The sequence below is a fragment of the Musca domestica genome, unplaced genomic scaffold (assembly GCF_030504385.1).
Source record: "Musca domestica strain aabys unplaced genomic scaffold, Musca_domestica.polishedcontigs.V.1.1 84, whole genome shotgun sequence".
Lineage (NCBI taxonomy): Eukaryota > Metazoa > Arthropoda > Insecta > Diptera > Muscidae > Musca > Musca domestica.
The window spans coordinates 517,265-538,103 of record NW_026712417.1 but is presented as its reverse complement, the minus strand read 5'-3'; the positions used below and the strand labels follow the sequence as shown (position 1 = coordinate 538,103).

Sequence of the window (20,839 nt, the reverse complement as noted above, 5' to 3'; positions counted from 1 at the left end):
AAAATGTATTGTTTACAAATGTTCTTCAAAGCAAAGTGTATACAGTGGATACGTCACCACGATGAGAGCATAAAACGCAATTCATTTTATCTTTTATGAGAATAAGAGTGAACTGTCTTCAGCGTTGCCATATTTGTTATTTATTGAAAATACCCAGAAATAATTCGATAAACCCCAAAAAAATTCAATAATTTCAAATAACATAATATATGATCATGCACTGAACAAAATTTAAATGTAGAAGATTTGGCTTATCTTGAGGTTTGAGGCTACCCATGAAGCATTTGGAAGATTGTTTTTAAAGAAATCACTTTGCTGAGTCATCGTTGATGAGAGCATAAAACGCAATTCATTTTATCTTTTATGAGAATAAGAGTGAACTGCGTTCAGAGTTGCCATATTTGTTATTTATTAAAAATACCCAGAAACAGTTCGATAAACCCCAAAAAAACTCAATAATTTCAAATAACATAATATATGATCATGCACTGAACAAAATTTTAATGTAGAAGATTTGGCTTATCTTGAGGTTTGAGGCTACCCATGAAGCATTTCGAAGATTGTTTTTAAAGAAATCACTTTATGATTGGAATTGACACCCCCTTCTAAATCAATCAATCAGGTCAATTTAATATATAATAACAAAATGTATGGGAATCATAAATTAATCATTGAGGTCTGTAAAATTTGACTATTTCCTTGTTATTTATTATTGTATTGTGTCTTAGTCTTCAAAAGATTTTGTTGTTTTTCTGGAGTGGCTATCAAAAAGTTGACTTTTTAAAAAGTGTTTTAAAGTGTTAAAAAGTGTAAATATTAATACAAATATTTCTGATAACCTAATTCCAGAGAGAGTTTATTGCCTTAGAACTGTAGTTCGAAAGGTTTTTTTTTTTTAGAAAATTTTGTCTGTCAGTACAGCTCGAAAAGTGATATTAGTGCCGATAGTAAAAAGTAAGATTATTTTTCTAACACGAATGTAAAAAATTAGTAAAATGGTATTTTCTTTTAGTCAATTCGTCATACTCTACCTTTTTAATCGCGCTGTAGGATAAAAAAAAGGCTCGAAAGTGATTCTACATTTCAAAAAATGCTGACTGGGGTAAGTCGATTTTCGATTAACCGATTGATCGAATTCTAGTACTAAAACCTCTAAAAGTCCTTTTCTATTATGGATTGTGGTGAATAATAATCGAATTGAATACCTGATTGAACCGAATAATCAACACTTTTAATGAAATTGGATACATAATATTTCTTCCTTTTCAATAACAATAAGAATTATGGGAGATTTTGACTTAGATACGTATAAAATGTTTAGTCAACAAGTAAAAAAGCTGTAAGTTCGGCCCTGAATATCCTCCACCATTGAAACGAATTTGACAATTTTCAAAAAAAAAAAAAAAAAATAAAAAATAAAAAAAAAAAGTAAATAAAATCCGTTAAAAATGCTGTTAAAATCTTAAAAATACCGTATGTAGCCGTTATAATGTCGCTTAAATCATTAAAATGCCGAATATCGGGAGGTACCGTTATATGGGGGCTATACGAAGACGTGGACATACATGGACAATTTTCTGTCTTAGGCTGTAGTATACATTACGAACATCAAATACCAAAATTTGAAACAATTCCGGAGAATAATGTCGCTAAAATCATGAAAGGACCGAATATGGGGAGGTATCATTATATGGGGGCTATATGAAGACGTGCACCGATAATTATCTGTCTTAGTCTGTAGTATACATTACGAACTACAAATACCAAATTTGAAACAATTCCGGTGAATGATGCCGCTAAAATCATGTAAGTACCGTATATAGGGACGTAGCCTAATAAGGGGGCTATACGAAGACGTGGAACTGCACGGAATATTTTCTGTCACATGCTGTAATATCCATTTGAAACTTCAAATACTAAATTTGAGACATTTCCAGTGAATAATGTCTCATAAATCACCAAAAATACCGAATGTAGGGAGGTACCATCATGGCTATACCAAAACGTAGACCTATATGGCCCATTTTCAATACCAAAAGTCCTACAGACAAAAATACATTTGAGTAAAATTGTATCAACCTACTTCATTTCGTTCGGAAGCTAGAATGCTTTTCATAGACGAACAGACGGACGGACATCGCTAAATCGACATAGAATTTTATGCTGATAAGAATATACAGGGTGAGATAAAAAAAAAACTGCAACAAAGTCAAATGCCACAATTTTTACATTTTTTAAATGTTATGGGATGAAAGCAAAAAATGTCGGATATAGCATCAAATTTTGGAATAAATTTAGAATTGTTCGAATTGGTCACCTTTGGCACGAATTATGGCCTTCAAATGGTCAATGAAAGCGTCACAAGCTGTCCGAATGTTGCTCTGCGGTATTTTGGCTCATTCCCGGCGAAGCGCTTGCTAGAGGTGATCGACACTTTCGTATTTTTTAGTGTCAACCTTGCTTTCCAAAATACTCCACACACAATAGTCCAACGGATTGGTATCCGGAGATTTTGTTGGCCATTGTGCGCTGAGGCGAGAAACCTCATTTTGTAACCATTATCGGGTGAGCGTGCTGAGTGCGATGGTGCTGAGTCCTGTTGGAATGTCCAAGGTCTGCGGCCAAAATGTTTGCTTGCCCAAGCCATTAATACACCCTCCAGAATATTTTCGCGATAATATTCGGCATTTATTATGATGCCACGGTCGCCACGGTAATACGAGCGGTGAGCGACCATCGGCTGTTATGGCGGCCCACACCATCACCCTGGCCGGCGCTTGAGTTCTGGTGGCCAATAGAAGGTGCACATTTTCAGCTGATCTCTTTGGCAAGTAAACACGATCATTTTGTTTGTTTACAAACTGCTGTACAATGAATCTTTTCTCATCGGAGAAAACCAAATTCCGCAGTTCACCATTTTTGGCCAAGCGAAGCAACTCTTTAGCTCTTTTGAGTCTCTTTTCTTTCTCTTGCGGTGTAAGTTCTTGCACTTCATGGAATTTCAATGGCTTTAACCCGAGCTCATTTTTCAATATTTGCCGATATGTTCAGCTCTCGAGCCATTTTTCAGCCACTGCGAAGCGGGATTCGATAAAGTCGCTTCTTTACTTTACGAACCATTTATGTTGATGTTGCTGTTTTTTCCGTCCACTTCCTTGATGTCGAGCTACGCTACCAGTATCACGGTAACGAGCGATGGTACGAGACACAAAAGATTTATTCACATTTAAATGATGGAGTGCTCTAACGATAGCCACTTGTGGTTGGTGGTTTTCCAGCCAAATAAAAAGAAATCAAACTATCACGCTTGAATTCCATCACGAATAACTTTTTTTCCGGAAAATTCTCACCAAAATGTTTTTGTACGCTTATAAACCATATAATGAGCTGTCACTGGAATAATTTTATCAGCTGTAGGGCGAGTGGCTTAGAAATAACAGCAGTCTGCAGTTTGGTTGCAGTTTTTCATCTCAACCTGCACTTTGTTGGGTCTGAAATGTATATTTCCAGGTGTTTCATGGTGGATGACATAAAAATACCATGGCGTTATTTTAAGATCTTTGCTTAGTTGCTTTATTTCGAATTCGGTGTTGGACTGTTTACCTTGCGTAACATAAACTTCCTAAATGTGCTGCCTCGGATTAGAATCCTTTAAAATCAACATTTTTATCGTGAACAGTGAACATTTATTTTATATATATGTAAAATAGGGTATGTATATTATTTATATGGACAAATAATGACGATGAGTATAAAAATGTGTGAACAAAATACTTGTGTTTAATGAAAATTGCTTATGAAATAGGTATTCTAATTATCAACACCCTTTTCCCTGAATATGAATGTGAAAGCGATGCCAAAAAGTTGCGATTCTACAAAAATATTGGAAATTGCCTATGTAAGTTTTTCTTCTTCAAATTGACTCAAAATCGGCTCAAGGCAAACTGAATCATTCGTTATGAACTATTGGCCCATTGAATCGACTATAATGTAAAACCAGTAAAGAAAGTCTTCAAGTCGGGCGGGGCCGACTTTATGATACCCTACAGCACTTTGCTAATTAAGTAGAGCTCCACATAACAATTAAAAATTTTTATGGGAGAATTCAATCATACACGCTATGATTATAATTATAATTTAAAGATCAAAGGACTAAATATGCCGAAGCATTTGTATCTTTAAAATTCGGACTTGTATTGCCCATTTGGTGCGAAATTAATTTAAAATCGGATAAAAATATATATGGGAACTATATCCAAATCTGAACGGATCTTGATAAAATTTGGCAAATGTATTTCTGAGCTGTATTTCATATATTTCCCTGAATATCGTTGTTACGGAGTGCATATTACGGTTGTGGGTAACAAATACAAAAAATCGGATGAATAATATATATGGAAGCTATAGCTATATCTGAACCGATCTTCATCAAATTTGACATACTAGCTTCTAGACTCAATTCGGTCGTAAGTGCCAAAATCCATCCCATTTGGACAAATATTAGACGTTTGGTGCACAATAAAATGTAAATCGGACGAAGTTATATATGGGAGCTATATCCAAATCTGAACAAATCTCGATAAAATATAGCAAATGTATTTCTGAGCTGTATTTGATATATTTCCCCAAATATAGTTGTTGCATAGTGCATATTACGGCGGCGGTGGACAAAAATAACAAATCGGATGAACAATATATATATGAGAGCTATAGCTATATCTGAACCGATTTCGATCAAACTTGGCATACATATTTTCAGGCCTAATTTTTGGTTGTATGTGCAAAATTCCATACTATTCGGGCTGATATTACACGTTTGGTGCACAATGAAATTCAAATCGGACGAAGATATATATGGGAGCTATATCTAAATTTTGACCGATTATCTCCAATTTCAATAGGGTTCGTCCTTGGGGCAAACAAAAGATCTTTGCAAAATTTCATCTGGATCGGGCAATAAATGCGACCTGTACTTTGTTTACAAAAATACATGGACAGACGGACGGACGGACGGACATGCATAAATCGACTCAGAATGTGATTCTATGCAGATCATCAAAAGGAACTATGGGTCTATCTCGTTTCCTTCTGGCTGTTACAAAAAAATGCACAAAGACATAATACCCTGACCACCTTGTGGTGTAGGGTATAAATAGAAAATCTAAATGGCTTATAAAAAACGGCCAGTAATGGTCTGTTCCAGAAGTGCAAGAATGTAAAAGTTTTTACAACGATATCCGAAATTCCCTTTATGATATCGAAAAAAATTGCAAGCCTGGTGGATTCTTGCTAGTGCTGGAATTGAAATATCTGGTCGCGCATTTTATTTCCGTTTTTTTAATATTAACTGCAGCTGGATTCGAAAAATGTATAGCCATGGGATTACATTATATATATCCTACTACAGGTAATACAAGTCATAATTGCAGAAGCATATTTCCAATTTCCTTACTGACATTTCAAATATTATAAGAGTTTACGTTGTTGTGCGGATTTACATTTTTACAACTTTTTTTTTTTTTTTTGAAATTTAAAATTTTTGTAGAACTCACAACTTTTCAACAATGACCTACTAAATGGAACTCCTTACGGGGGATTTATGATAATTCGACTTAGAATTCCATTTAGATTGTCCCAAAAAGGTCTTCAATGAAATAGATACTCCGGCACCAACTCATGCCGGTGATGATGATGATGTCCATAATTGCGAGTATCACAGACAGTACCCTGAACCAAGGTGTCAGCATCCGCCTTCAAGATACGGAAATTAATGTCCTCGTAATTCAACTGACTATAAAGATAGACGGGCAGACGGTTACTTATCACCCACACACTTTGTTTCGGCTCATGATCGACTTTCAAATCATTGGGAAATTGTATGAGCGTACTATTGCCCTCTGCCTCCAGGAAGCGATGCAAGTTGGTGGCATCATATGGCTTTTTGGTATTCCAACAGCCAACATCATCACGATGTACTTGGGTGAAGAACATGACGCCGTTGCGATCGATTCCCGAGGTGGATGACTGGCCATTGATACCACGTTCTCCAATGGGCAGGAAATATTTGGCGAAATCCTGGGCCTTGGCTGGCCAGAGGCTTTCGTCCTTTAGCAGGGCATTGGAGACGACAAATTCCTGGATTTGAAAAATATTTAATAGTTTTTAGATTTGTTTGTTTTGCTTTTTCAATATTTTAAAACACCCACCTTAAAACTAGCCATTGGATGGAAATATAAAATCCTCTCCTCATCGGGAGTCTTGGCCAACGACAAACTCATGCCAAACACACCATCCAACCATTGGAAATTCAAACCAAACACATTGAAATCCGAGGCCACTGGATCGGGTGAGAAATTGTAATTGGTCACACGCCAGCTACGATTCTTCTTCAGGCTGTACACAACAATGCCAAAACGCCAGACATCTGTCACATAGGCATGGGCATCGTCACAACGATTACGATGAACATCCACAATAATGTTGGAATGCAAACTATCTTGTTTCACCTGATCGGCAGGGAATTGATACTGGACCACCTTTTGATTGGTGCGCAAATCAAAGGCCACAATTTTCGGGGGACACACCTGGCTAAGGCTTACCGTGGCATTGACAATACCCGAATCGATTAACCATATTCGACCACAATCATCGATTTGGGTACGATAGACAGAAATAAGTTTCGAACAATCTGGATTGTAAGGATCGCCATGGGCCTCCCAATTCGGGTATGGACGTATTGGAGGACTTTCTTCCTTTGGTGGATATGGCAACCAGCCAAAGCTGGCGGGGACACCATCCTTCCAGCGTGGAGTTGTTATAAATATGCGATCTTTATAGAAGTCAACACCCAGGGGTAGATTATTTTCGGCTATGAACTCTCTGGAAATAGAAACAAACACACACACACACATTGACAAAAAAATTAGTTTCTAATCCATGGCCTTCAGCAGTTAAAGATTTCACTATAAAGAGGGCTGCCTTGCATACCTATTGGCAATAGCCTTTTGTCTCTGACCAAAGGTGGGGTATTCAAAATCCAAATATTTCCATTGGTTGACAATTTGAAATGCTTGTGATTTTCGTGTTATTGGTGCTCCAACTGATGGTGCATCGGGTGCACCATAACCATATGCCGTTGCTCCGCCATACTCAATCTCTTGTGGTGGCAAAGCTGGTGCTGAGTAAATTCCACTGCTACGATAGGTCCCCGCTAAGACGCAGTTGAGACAAGCCAAGCTAACCACAATTGTCACAGTTACAGCAACAGTTGCAGAGCGGCGACGGCGCTTCACAAAACTGGAACAGGGCATTTTTTGTTGTTTTTTTTTTCTTTTCAACCAATCACTGAAATTTTGTTTTATAGAATTATTGAATAGAGGATTTTTATTTGAAATTTGAATACGCAAGCGTTTCACTTACCGTTTCGAACTGTATCATTTGGCAACTGAAACTGAAATGGCAATTAAAATCATACATGGCTGGTGTTTGGTTGGCTAGCTGGCTGAGTGGATGACAAGCTGGCTGGCTGGCTGGCTGGCTGGCTGGCTGGCTGGCTGGCTGGCTGGCTGGCAGACTTGTGGACTGGTCTGGTACAACAAGAAGGCTATTTACAATTTGAAGTTAATTCCAAAACATCAGAAAGGCTAGACGTCTGTCTGTCCGTTTTTCTCAATGTGTGTAGTTAGCTTAGCTTGGCTACAATACCGTTCAGTCAACCAACCATCACACATGTCGGTCAGTGATGCCAATACAGATTTTGAGGACTGGAAATGCGGATTTTTAAAGAAAAAAATTTGTGAGGGGTCGAAATGGTTATAATCGCTGGCTCTTAAAAATATCGGACGGAGAGTTGTAAAAGTGGAATCTTCAAAAAAAAAAAAAAAAAAAAAAAAAAAGCAATACGACCTATAAACGTGTATTTCTTGGGGAACATTTTTTAAGGTCCAGTACCTCAGCTTTAAACTTGCATTTTACTTTTTAAGGAACTTTAAGAGCTGTACATGTGTGGTTTTAAGGACTATTTTTTAAGGGACTCGAAGAGCTTTAAACTTGAATTTTTCTTTTTAAGGAACTTTAGTTTAGAGTTTTACATTTGGATTTTTAAGGGCTTTTTACGGCTTGGATTTTTAAGGACTATTTTCCTTTTTTCCATAAAAAGTCATTCAATCATTTACGTGGACTTTTATGGACTATTTTGTGTGGATTTTCATGGACCATTTTTAAGAACCATAAAAGTGTATCTTTTGGGACTATTTTGGAGGGGCCGTACGGTCCATTAAAATGCATTCTAATAGATACTTTTTATAGGATCATTAGAGCTATTAATTTTGGTTTTAAATGACTATTTTCTGAAGGGATCATTGGAACATTCTTAAGGAGCAGGCGAAATTAATAAGCTATATATTTTCCAGGGATCATCAGAGCTACAGACAGGATTTTTAAGATATATTTTTTTTTGCAGAACATCAGAGCTACAGGCTTAGTCTTTTAGGGACTATTTTAGAGGAACCATCAGAGCTATATACGAGGATTTAATGCACTATATTTTGAGGGATCATCAGATATATCAGGTTTTAGGGACTATTTTCAAGGGGACATCAGAGCCATATGGAGGGATTTTAAAGGACTATCTTTTGAGGAATCATCAGAGGTATAGGCGTAAGTTTTAGAAATTATTTTCAAGGGACGATCAGAGCCATAGATTTTTAAGGGATAATTGGAGTTATATACGCAATATATTTATATATATATAAACAAGTAAAAAAGCTGTAAGTTCATCCGGACCGAAAATTAAATACCCTCCACCATTTCCAGCGAATTTTCAAAAAAAATAAAATCCGTTAAAAATTCTGTTAAAATCCTAAAAATACCGAAAGTAGCCATTATATTAAGGCCTATACGACGACATGGACCTGCATAGGCAACTTTTGTCATAAGCCATTACAATATTCAAATGTGAAACTTGAAAAAAAATCGGCGAATAGTGTTTTCTACATTATCAACTCATCAAAATACCGAATATAGAGAGGTACTAATATATCTGGGGGCTATACCAAATTTTTAAAATTTTCTGTCATAGGCTGAAGTACCCATTACGAACTTCAAATACCAAATATGAAATAATTCCGGTGAATAATGTCGCTAAAATCATCAAAATACCGAATATCGGGACTATACCAAAACGTGGACCCGCACAGACAAATTTCAGTCATAGGCTGTGGAATCCATTACGAACTTCAAAAGCCAACTTTGAAACATTTCTGCTGAATAATGTCGCTTTAATCACCAAAATTCCGAAAATGGGGAGGTACCATTACATGGGGAATATACCAAAACGTGGACCTACATGACCCATTTTCAATACCAAAAGTCCTACAGACACAATACATGTTTGAGTAAAATTCGGAGGCTAGAGTGATTTTCATAAACGGACATCGCTAAATCGACATAGAATTTTATGTTGATCAAGAATATGGGGTCTAAAATGTATATTTCGAGGTGTTACAAACGGAATGACATACTTAATATATATGTAGGGTATACACTATGGTGGAGGGTATAAAAAGTTTAGAGTGATGACTAAGTGTGTAGGGGCGAGATAAGGCCGGGTTTTTGGATATTTATACTACAAGGTTACTAAAAAGTACAAAAATTTGAAACCACTCGATTGGGTAAATTGATAGAGCTAAAATTCTCAAGTTTTTGGAACCGTCCATGTCCCTATCGCTAGAAAAAACCAGTATTAATAGAAAATAAATAAATAAAATAAAATTTGGAATGAGAGCCGCTGAAGGTGTGTACGATAGATGTACCAAAGGTTGTTTGGAAATTTGAACTATAGGTTTTCTAAAATTACTAAAAGAACCTAAATTTGATATCATTTGTTATCATGTCAACGCTTAGAGCTAAAAACACTAAATTTGAAATCTGAATCAAGGTTGAGGAGTATGGTAGATGTAGGGAGGTAGTTTTGTACAAATGAGTACGAAAAGTACAAGGTATTGAAATTGGCACAATGGAGGAAGAGGAATGGAGCAACGGATGGAGCTGGAATCCGGAAATTTGAAATGAAGATTACTGGCAGAGTGTAGGATTGGGATATTTATTTTGAAAATTCGTACTTATGTGTACTAAATGGTACTAAATTTGGTACAATTAACATTTTGGGAGAGTAGAGTTGGAATTCTTTAATCTATTAGATTGCATGATGTAAGTAGTCATGGAAATGTGTACTTATGTGTACTAAATGGTATTAAATTTGGTATACTTTGGATTTGGGTGAAACGATACAGCTGAAGTTCTGAAATTTGATATTTAGGTCAATGTTGGGTTTTGAGTGAATGTATAGAGATGGAATCTTGAAATTGTAATTTTGAGGTTTCTTTTGGTGCCTGTTGTTTAGATGTTGTGGTGGTTTTGCAAATGCGTACCAGAATTGTTCAAAAAGTACTAAATTGTACTAATTTTGGATCAGTGATGGTGTCTAGAATATACGTACTAAATGTTGCTAAATATGGTATTGACTGAAATTTTGAAATTTTATATTGAAGTTTCTAGGGTTTACATATGAAGACCTTAAAATGGTTTTGGACAGAAACATTACATATGGGTCTATTGTGCAATGGTTTTATTAATATCCTCCTCGAAAAAATGAAGGATTTTGAAGATGTTTTGGTGGAAAGGTAAACATTTTTATATCCTACAAGGCAATGTGTTGGGAGTATTATAAGTTTGATTTGGCCAAAAATTATGTAACACCTCGAAATATTGATTTCCCACATAGGAAAGTATATATAGATCTTCTTATCTAGCCGAGCTGAGTCGATCTAGCTATGTATGTCCGTTCGTCTGTCTGTCGATATTAATTTGTAATCACTCTACAGGTCGCAATTATGGCCCGATCTTCACGAAATTTAGAATGGAAGTGAGGCTAGAGCCAGAATAGAAGCCTATTGCTTTTGGAGATGATCGCATAATATTTAGGTTGAAATGGACCAAAAACTGAAAAATTCCCTGATTTTGCAGTTGCTCTATAGGTCGCAATTATAGACCAATCGAAGCGGGAGTTAGCATGGGGCTAGAGCTTAGAATTGGGCAGAAGTCTTCCAATTTTGATGGTCATCGGGTAATAATTAGTGGGTGAAATAGACCATAACATTTCTGTTACATAAAAGTCAAACTTTCCATAAACCGCGAATATTTTTAATCCCGGCGAAATCACAAATAGACGAACAGGTCAATCCTGACCTTATGTAGATTGCGATAGTGAATATACCGGATATATATAGCGAAATATATACAATGTATATATACAAAGGAAAACCAGTAAAGAAAGTCTTAAAGTCGGGCGGGGCCGACTTTATGATACCCTACACCACTTTGCTAATTTAGTAGAGCTCCACATAACAAATAAAAGTTTTCATGGGAGAATTCAATCATACACGCTATGATTATAATTATAATTTAAAGTTCAAAGGACTAAATATGCCAAAGCATTCGTATCTTTAAAATTCGGAATTGTATTGCCCATTTGGTGCACAATTAATTTGAAATCGGATAAAGATATATATGGGAGCTATATCCAAATCTGAACGGATCTCGATACAATTTGGCAAAGATATTTCTGAGCTGTATTTCATATATTTCCCTGAATATCGTTGTTACGGAGTGCATATTACGGTTGTGGGTAATAAATATAACAAATCGGATGAATAATATATATGGAAGCTATACCTATATCTGACCCGATCTTCACCAAATTTGACATACTAGCTTCTAGACTCAACTCGGTCGTAAGTGCCAAATTCCATCCCATTTGGACAAATATTAGACGTTTGGTGCACAATAAAAGGTAAATCGGACGAAGTTATATATGGGAGCTATATCCAAATCTTAACCGATCTCAATAAAATTTAGTAAATGTATTTCTGAGCTGTATTTGATATATTTCCTCAAATATTGTTGTTGCAGAGTGCATATTACGGCGGCGGTGGACAAAAATAACAAATCGGATGAACAATATATATGGGAGCTATAGCTATATCTGAACCGATTTCGATAAAATTTGGCATACTTATTTTCAGGCCCAATTTGGTTGTGTGTGCAAAATTCCATACAATTCGGGCTGATATTACACGTTTGGTGCACAATAAAAGGCAAATCGGACGAAGATATATATGGGAGCTATATCTAAATTTTGACCGATTATCTCCAATTTCAATAGGGTTCGTCCTTGGGCCAAACAAAAATGTGCAAAATTTCATCTGGATCGGGCAATAAATGCAACCTTTACTTTGTTTACAAAAATACATGGACATAAATCGACTCAGAATCAGTGTGACCGCTGGAAATTTTCAAAAAGTGTCACAAAAAGTATCATTTCTTGAAAAAAGTGGCACATATCATTTTAAATGGTGGCACAGAAAGTGGCACAATTTATTTCACATTTTATTTAAAAAATAACAGTTTAGAACAAAACAACAAATTCATCTATATGTAATACTATATAGTAATAATATATGTATGTACATATTGCATATTTAACCAGTAAATAAAGCCTTGAAGTCGGACGGGGCCGACTTTATGATACCCTACACCACTTTGCTAATTTAGTAGAGCTCCGCATAACAATTAAAAGTTTTTATGGGAGAACTAAATCATACACGCTATGATTATAATTATAATTTAAAGTTCAAAGGACTAAATATGCCGAAGCATTTGTATCTTTTAAATTCGGACTTGTATTGCCCATTTGGTGCACAATTAGTTTGAAATCGGATAAAGATATATATGGCAGCTATATCCAAATCGGAACCGATCTCGATAAAATTTGGCAAAAGTTATTTCTGAGCTGTATTTGATATATTTCCCTGAATATGGTTGTTACGGAGTGCATATTACGGTTGTGGGTAACAAATATGACAAATATATATATGGGAGCTATAGCTATATATGAACCGATCTACACCAAATTTGACATACTAGCTTCTAGACTCAATTCGGTCGTAAGTGCCAAATTTTATCCAATTTGGGCAAATATTAGACGTTTGGTGAACAATCAGAGGTAAATCGGACGAAGTTATATATGGGAGCTATATCCAAACCTGAACTTCGTCCTTGGGCCAAACAAATGATTTGTACAAAATTTCATCTGGATAGGGCAATAAATGCGAACTGCACTTTGTTTACAAAAATACATGAACAGACAGACGGACGGACGGACATGCACAAATCGAATCAGAATGTGATTCTATGCAGATCATCAAAAGGGACTATGGGTCTATCACGTTTCCTTGTGACCACCTTGTGGTGTAGGGTATAACAAGTAAAAAAGCTGTAAGTTCGGCCGGGCCGAACTTTGAATACCCTCCACCATATGGTACAAATTTGGCAATTTTCAAAAAACTAAAATCCATTAAAAATTCTGTGAAAATCTTAAAAATACCGAATGTAGCCGGATATTAGGGTCTTTACGACGACGTGGATCTGCATACGCAACTTTTGTCATAAGCCTGCACAGACAATTTTCTGGCACAGGATGTAGTATCCATTACGAACATCAAATACAAAATTTGAAATAATTCCGGTAAAAATTGCATCTAAAATCAACAAAATACTGAATATCGGGGTACCGTAATATGTGGGCTATACGAAGACGTGGACCTGAACGAACAATTTTCTATCACAGGCTGTAATATCCATTACGAACTTCAAATGCGAAAATTGAAACAATTCCGGTAAATAATGTCGCTAGAATCACCAAAATACCGAATATCAGGGGGTACCGTTATATGGGGGCTATACGAGGACCTGCACAGACAATTTTCTGTCATAGGCTGTAGTAAAGTAATTAAAAATGTCTCTTAACAGTTGTTCCAGAAATAAACCAACAGAACCATGTTGACAACTTTGAGCATGCGAAAACCACTTACAAACACCTAATATAAGAGCGTTCGCTCTGAAATTTGCTATCGCAAATTGGAAATGGCAGCGTACGACGCTTTTCATTGTTTCATTTCATTTTATTGTTTTAAATACAGCATTTAGATTAAAATATACGTAGTTTAAAAAAAGGTGGCACAATGTATAAAAAAGTGGCACAAAAATTCAAAAAAGTGGCTCATTTAGGATCAAAATAAAAAAGTGGCACAAAGGTATCAAAGCCCAAAAAAGGTGGCAAAATTGATACTTTAGTGGCACAACGGTCACGCTGCTCAGAATGTGATTCTATGCAGATCATCAAAAGGAACTATGGGTCTATCTCGTTTCCTTTTGCCTGTTACAAACAAATGCACAAAGACATAATACCCTGACCACCTTGTGGTGTAGGGTATAAAAAGCTAGAATGCTTATATCTCAAGAATGGCTGGACAGATTTTGACAAATTTTATTAATTCGGAATGCCCTATTGGCATAAAGGTATAAAATCTAAAAAAATCGCATAAAATGATGACGATAATGGTGTTAATATAGATTTTGTAGTATTTTGTGACATTTTTTTATGTTTTCATATTTTTTATCGCATGCGATTTTTTTTATTTGACTTATAATATTGAAGTGTTTATTTTGTAATATTTGTCCACCCTACAACACAGGTTGGGGATATTATATATAGATTGCAATTATCGTCCGATTCTCACGAAAATTTTTACAAGGGTAGGGTTAGGCTGTGACGGGCTAGGCCTATTGTTTTCAAAGATGTCTGAATATATTTACAGGTTGAAATGCACCAAAAGTAGAAAAAAATGTCCTGATCACACAATTGAAGCCAATCGACACGCCGGAGAAGACAGTTAAGGACAAGGAAGAATTCTAGGATTTTGGATGACCATTTGATTATATTTAGCTGTAAAATGGAAAGCAACAACTAACAGCACGACGGAGTGCGTAAATATTGTGCAAATGTCCCTGTTCAAAATGCTAAGGGTAATATCTCGGCAGTGCTCCGTGGCATAATTTCAAAAGTGAAATCTTCCAAAATGGATTTGGACATGAGGGGGCTTCTAACATATTGTAGTGTTGTAGGGCATCACATGGTCGGCCTCGCACGTCTATAGCCTTTGCTTACTTTTTTTACTATTACTTCTGAAAAATAATAATAATTATATAAAACCTTTCAAGACTGAAAATTTAGAACGATGTATGAAGTTTTGATTAAAAAATTTCGCCAATCTTAACAAATTGCTCATTTGATTACCATAAATACCTAATACCAACTGTTGGAACGAATCTAAAATTTTAAGGCGGACTTTTAGCTTGCGAAGTAGTTTTGGGGGATTAATTTTTACTGTGGCATTTCAAGTGATAATCTTAAGTTATTTAAGATTTTTATTAAAAATCGCTTCATTTCACAAGCCACAGCTATTGACAACACTGCTATTTATTTCTTATTAAACAGCCTTCGATTTCTATTTTTTTTTTCTTTCCCATGTTAACAATTTCTTGGCTTACATTTAATGGTGATAATAATGTATATCGGTCGGTATGTACGTACATGAAACGATTGACTTATGATTAAATGGTTTAATGCGTTTGCACAGTGTCCAAAGACACTGTAACCATAGGCAAAGTATAGCCTGCCAAGATGCGGAAACTCTCACATGAATGTGTGTGTATGTTGTGGTCAAGAAAAATGTGTAGTACTCGTAGGAGCAGCAAAGTTTGTAGAATACGTTTGCAACATAATTAATGGTATCACACGATACTGTCTGGCCGAGACAATATTTTGCAATATGAAATTTCCGCTGTGTAAAATAAGCTAATGGGCAGGGCATACTTGTGAAGTAGGAAAAAAAAAATAAAAATTGTCATTAAAACTAAGAGCACCATATCTCTTAATCTACAATGCAGAAACTAGCGATGTAAACTCGGATTTTATTATTTGGGATCTAAAAAAATATGTATTTATATTGTTTTTTTTTTTAAAGATTTAATAAAATTTTGAAGACACTTTTTATTAATAAACTGTATATAGTATATATCAAATTTTTGCTACGAAAATTCCAAAATTAAATTACTTTATTGAAAATTAGCAATTACCCCCCTACTTCGTCAAGACTTCGAAAAGTCCACTTAACTTTTTAGATTCTTTATTTTAGATTCGTGCTATGCCTTGTTATACATAGTATGGAGGGTATATTAAGTTCGTCATTCCGTTTGTAACACCTCGAAATATACATTTTAGATCCTAGAAAGTATATATATTCTTGTTCAGCATAAAATTCTATGTCGATTTAGCGATGTCCGTCTGTCTGTTCATCTATCCGTCTGTGGAAATCACTATAGCTTCCAAACGAAATGAAGTAGGTTGATAAAATTTCACTCAAAATTTTAACTGTTTGTAGGATTTTTGGTGTTGAAAATGGTTCATTTAGGTCCACGTTTTGGTATAGCCCCCATATAATGGTATCTCCCCATTTTCGGTATTTTGGTGATTGAAGCAACATCATTCACCGGAATTGTTTCAAATTTTGTATTTGAAGTTCTTAATGGATACTACAGCCTCAGGTAGAAATTTGTCTGTGAAGGTCAACGTCTTCGAATAGCCCCCATATAACAGCACCTCCCGATATTCGTTATTTTGACGATTTTAGCGACATTATTTACCAAAATTGTTTCAAATTTGGTATTTGAAGTTCGTAATGGATACTACAGCCTATGACAGAAAATTGTCTGTGCATGTCCACGTCTTCGTATAGCCCCCATAAAACGGTACCTCCTGATATTTGGTATTTTGATGATTTTTTGCGACATTATTCACCAAAATTGTTTCAAATTTGGTATTTGAAGTTCGCAATGGATACTACAGCCTATGAAAGAAAATTGTCTGTGCAGGTTCACGTTTTGGTATAGGTTCCATATAATAGTACTTCCCTATATTCGGTATTTTGATGATTTTAGCTACATTACTTACCGGTTTTTTCTCAAGTTTCGTATTTGAATATTGTAATGGCTGATTACAAAACTTGACTATTCACGTCTTCGTATAGACCCCAATATAACGACTAAATTTGGAAATTTTAAGATTTTAACAGAATTTTTAGCGGATTTTATTTTTTTGAAAATTTTTAAATTTGTTCCATTTGGTGGAGGGTATACTAAATTCGGCCAGGTCAAACTTACAGCATTTTTAATCAAAACTTTATGCATCGTCCTAAATTTTCAGACTTTTAGGGTTAAGTTTAAGTTTTAAGGTTAAGTTTGTCCCGTTTAGGAAAATGTTTACCATTTACACCAAGAAATCTTCAATATCTTCCGTTTTGAAGTTTTCCAAAGAGGATATTGTAAAAAAAAATTGCACAATTTACCCACATTAAATTTTTTGGCCAAAACTATTTTAACGTCTCCGTGTGTAAACTCTCATTGACCCCAATATAAAATTTCCAAATTCTAGCTCTCTCCTTAACTTTTCGTTCAAATATAGGACGCATTTCAAAACCCACTTCTAAATTTCAATCAGAGATGCTAACAGACGTGAATATTAAATTTTGGGATTCTTATTTTATTACTTCACTCATTACCAAATTTAGTACTATTTAGTACATTTCGCACAATTTTAGTACACATTTCCAAAACCACATCCATATCTTAATTCCATACACCAACAGAGACCTCATTATCAAATTTGAGGATTCCATCACTATCCCTTTATCTAATATAAAGTATAGTACTATTTAGCACTTTTCGCACAATTGTAGTAAACATTTCCGGAACCACCTCCATATCTTAATTCCATACACCAACAGAGACCTAATTATCAAATTTGAGGATTCCAGCCCTATCCCTCATCCAATATAAAATATTATGTCATTTAGTACATTTCGCATAAATTAATTCCAGATACCAACATTGACCTCAATATCAAATTTTAGATTTTCATTTTTATGCCTTCCCACAATACCAAATTTAGTACTTTTCGTACAATTATAGTACACTTAGTTCAAGTTAGTACTTTTCGAACAACTATAGTGCGTATTCTTAAACCCACCTCCAATCTCAATCTCAGATACCAACAGTCGTCTAAATAGCAAATTTTTGGTCTATATTCTTCCACCCAATACCAAATATAGTACCATTCGGTACTTTTCGGAAAATTATACAAAATGATTGACTTATACGAAACCATCTCCATATGTCCAGGTTTCATATGAACAGCGACCCTAATACCAAATTTCAGATTTCAAGCACTGTCTGTGCACCCATTATCAAATTGTACCAAATTATGGTACTATTCAGTACTTTTCGAGCACTTGTAGTGCACAGTTCCAAAATCACCTCTTTACCACAAATCACCAACAGGGAACCCAACACAAAATTAAACAATTCCAGCTTCATACGCTCACCCTAAACCAGTCTTTTCCAAATTTAGTACCAGTACAGGTCGCATACTTGGTACAGATTTCCAAAACCACCTTCATATATTAAACTTATTTTCCAATACTCATGGCTAGTTTCAAGTTTTTAACTCCATCCTTTCACAAAATGTCAAACGGTACAATTTTAGAAGTTTAGTACCATTTAAGAACTTTTCGCAAAGTTCGAATTTCCTAAAACCCATTTGGACATTACTTTAGTGGATTTCATTCCAAATTTCAGAGTTCTAGCTGATTCCAATACAAAGTATTCAATTCTTAGTACATCACCAATCTGGTATTCCGCTAGTTATTTCACTACTTGTTTACATATATAGGTAACCGATTATTATTTAGATAGTCCTTTGTGAAATATTTCTTAAAATTCCACAATTATAGCTTCGTATTAAGCCACGAGTATCGAAAATTGAAATAACCAAGAATTTTAGCTGAATTTAAAACAAAACCACAACATTCCCTGACAGACAATTCAATGAACTGTTCTTTTTGGAACTACGTGACAGAATGCCACAAATTAATTAGCAAGTGGTTGTGAAACGCTTTTTTTGTTGGTGTTTTTTTTTTCTTCTTTCATTTCGCAAGTAAAACACTGTACGGCTTTGGGATATTCCTCAAAACAATGATGGCTGCTGGCAAAGGGTAGGAGGGTGGAAAGGAAGGAAGGTGTGGCCATGAATTGAATGTTTTATTACCTCCTTTTACTAATCAAATCAAACGTCTTTGTTTCTGCATAAGCCAATGGTTTTTTGTGTTTTTTTGAATATGGAAACAAAATTGAAATTGCGAAATTATTCCGGTACATAAATTTCGGCGGATAAAATCTTGTAGGTGGCACGCCTTTTAATTTGAAAAATAAAAACCAAAACACAACAATCGCAGTTCTTTGTTATGGAAATCATTTGGCATTTATGCAATCGATGTTTGGTTAACAGAACTAAATGTTAATGATTTCTTGAATTTAGGCTGCAATATTTTGTGGTACCGTTATATGGGGCCATACAATATCGTGGACCGAAATTTTGTGCTTCCTGTGCTATATTTAAGCTTCCTATCTTTATTTTTTTTGACTCTAGCGTGATTACAACAGACGGACGGATGGACAGAGCTAAATTGTCTTATCTTGTCTTGGAATGACGAACTCAATACTATGAATGGTGGAGGGTATAACATTGCAAACATTTGTGAATTTGATAGACCTTAAAAGAGAGAAGAATCCTCGCTTCTGACATTGCGGGTCACTCAAGCAAACGTTTTTAAACATTCACATTTGCGGGTTTGAGGTTCCTCAAAAATTATTCCTAAAAATATCTTAAACACAAATGGTTTTTGATAACGATTCTATAGCTCTGATGGTGCTTAAAAATTTCATTAAAAAATTCATATTTATGTAGTTCTGGAGGTCTCCCGAAAATAATCTTTAAAATTCCCTATAGTTTTGACTAATCTTCTTGTCATACAGACACTGTGGCATACTATAGCAGTAAGTTCGGCCGGGCCGAACTTTGAATATCCTCCACCATTTGGAACGAATTTCGAAACTTAAAAAAAAATAACAAAACCCTTAAAAAATTCTGTTAACATTTTAACAATACCGAATATAGCCGTTATATTGGGGTCTATACGACGTGGACCTACATAGGCATTGTTTGTCAGAAGCCATTACCATCTTCAAATTCAAAACTTGAAATAAACGGTGAATAATGTAGCTAAAATCATTAAAATATCGTATACAGGGAGGTACCGTTATATCGGAGCTGTGCGAAGACCTGGACCAGCGTAGACAATTTTCTGTCACAGGCTATAGCATCCATTACGAACTTCAAATACGACATCTCAAACAATTTCGGTGGGTATTGTACCTAAACTCGTCAAAATACTGAATATAGGGAGGTATTGATATATGGGGCCTATACGAAGACCTGAACCTACATAGACAATTTTCTGTCACAGACTGTAGTTCCCATTACGAACTTCAAATACCAAATTTGGAATTGTTTCAAATTTAATGAATAATGTCGCTAAAAATCAGCAGAATACCGAATATTGGGAGGTACCGTTATATGGGGGCTATACGAAAACGTGGACCTGTTCGGACAGTTTTCTGTCATAGCCTGTATTATCCATTACGAACTTCAAATACCGGTGAATAATGACGCTAAAATCATCAAAATACCGAATATTGGGAGGTACCGTTATAAGGGTGCTATACGAAGACGTGGACCTGCACAGATAAATTTATGTCTTAGGCTGAAATATCCATTTCGAACTTCAAATACCAAATTTGAAACTACTTAAAAAATAAACATGTGCAAAATTTTAGCCTTCTATCTCAATTTGTTCGAAAGATAGCGTGATTACAACAGACATACATACAGACGGACATCGCTAAATCGACTTATAATTTTACGCTGATCAAGAATATATATACCTTGTTGGGTCTGACATAAATATTTCGGGGAGTTACAAAC

The 20,839-nt window shown here is 35.3% G+C and overlaps 1 protein-coding gene and 1 long non-coding RNA gene across 2 annotated transcripts in view; one reads left to right on the top strand and one right to left on the bottom strand.

Moving 5' to 3' along the window:
- The window catches only part of LOC131806697 (uncharacterized), a 33,347-nt gene that overhangs the window by 182 nt on the left and 12,326 nt on the right, over positions 1-20,839 (top strand). The gene's annotated exons all lie outside the window — the stretch shown is intronic.
- LOC101897883 (protein yellow) lies at positions 3,664-7,534 on the bottom strand. The gene is made up of 4 exons (XM_005191881.4): positions 7,420-7,534; positions 6,988-7,344; positions 6,207-6,879; positions 3,664-6,135 (listed from the first exon to the last, which is right to left on the bottom strand). The coding sequence occupies exons 2-4, from the start codon at positions 7,308-7,310 to the stop codon at positions 5,647-5,649; spliced, it is 1,485 nt and encodes a 494-aa protein (XP_005191938.2). The 5' UTR covers positions 7,311-7,344; positions 7,420-7,534; the 3' UTR covers positions 3,664-5,646.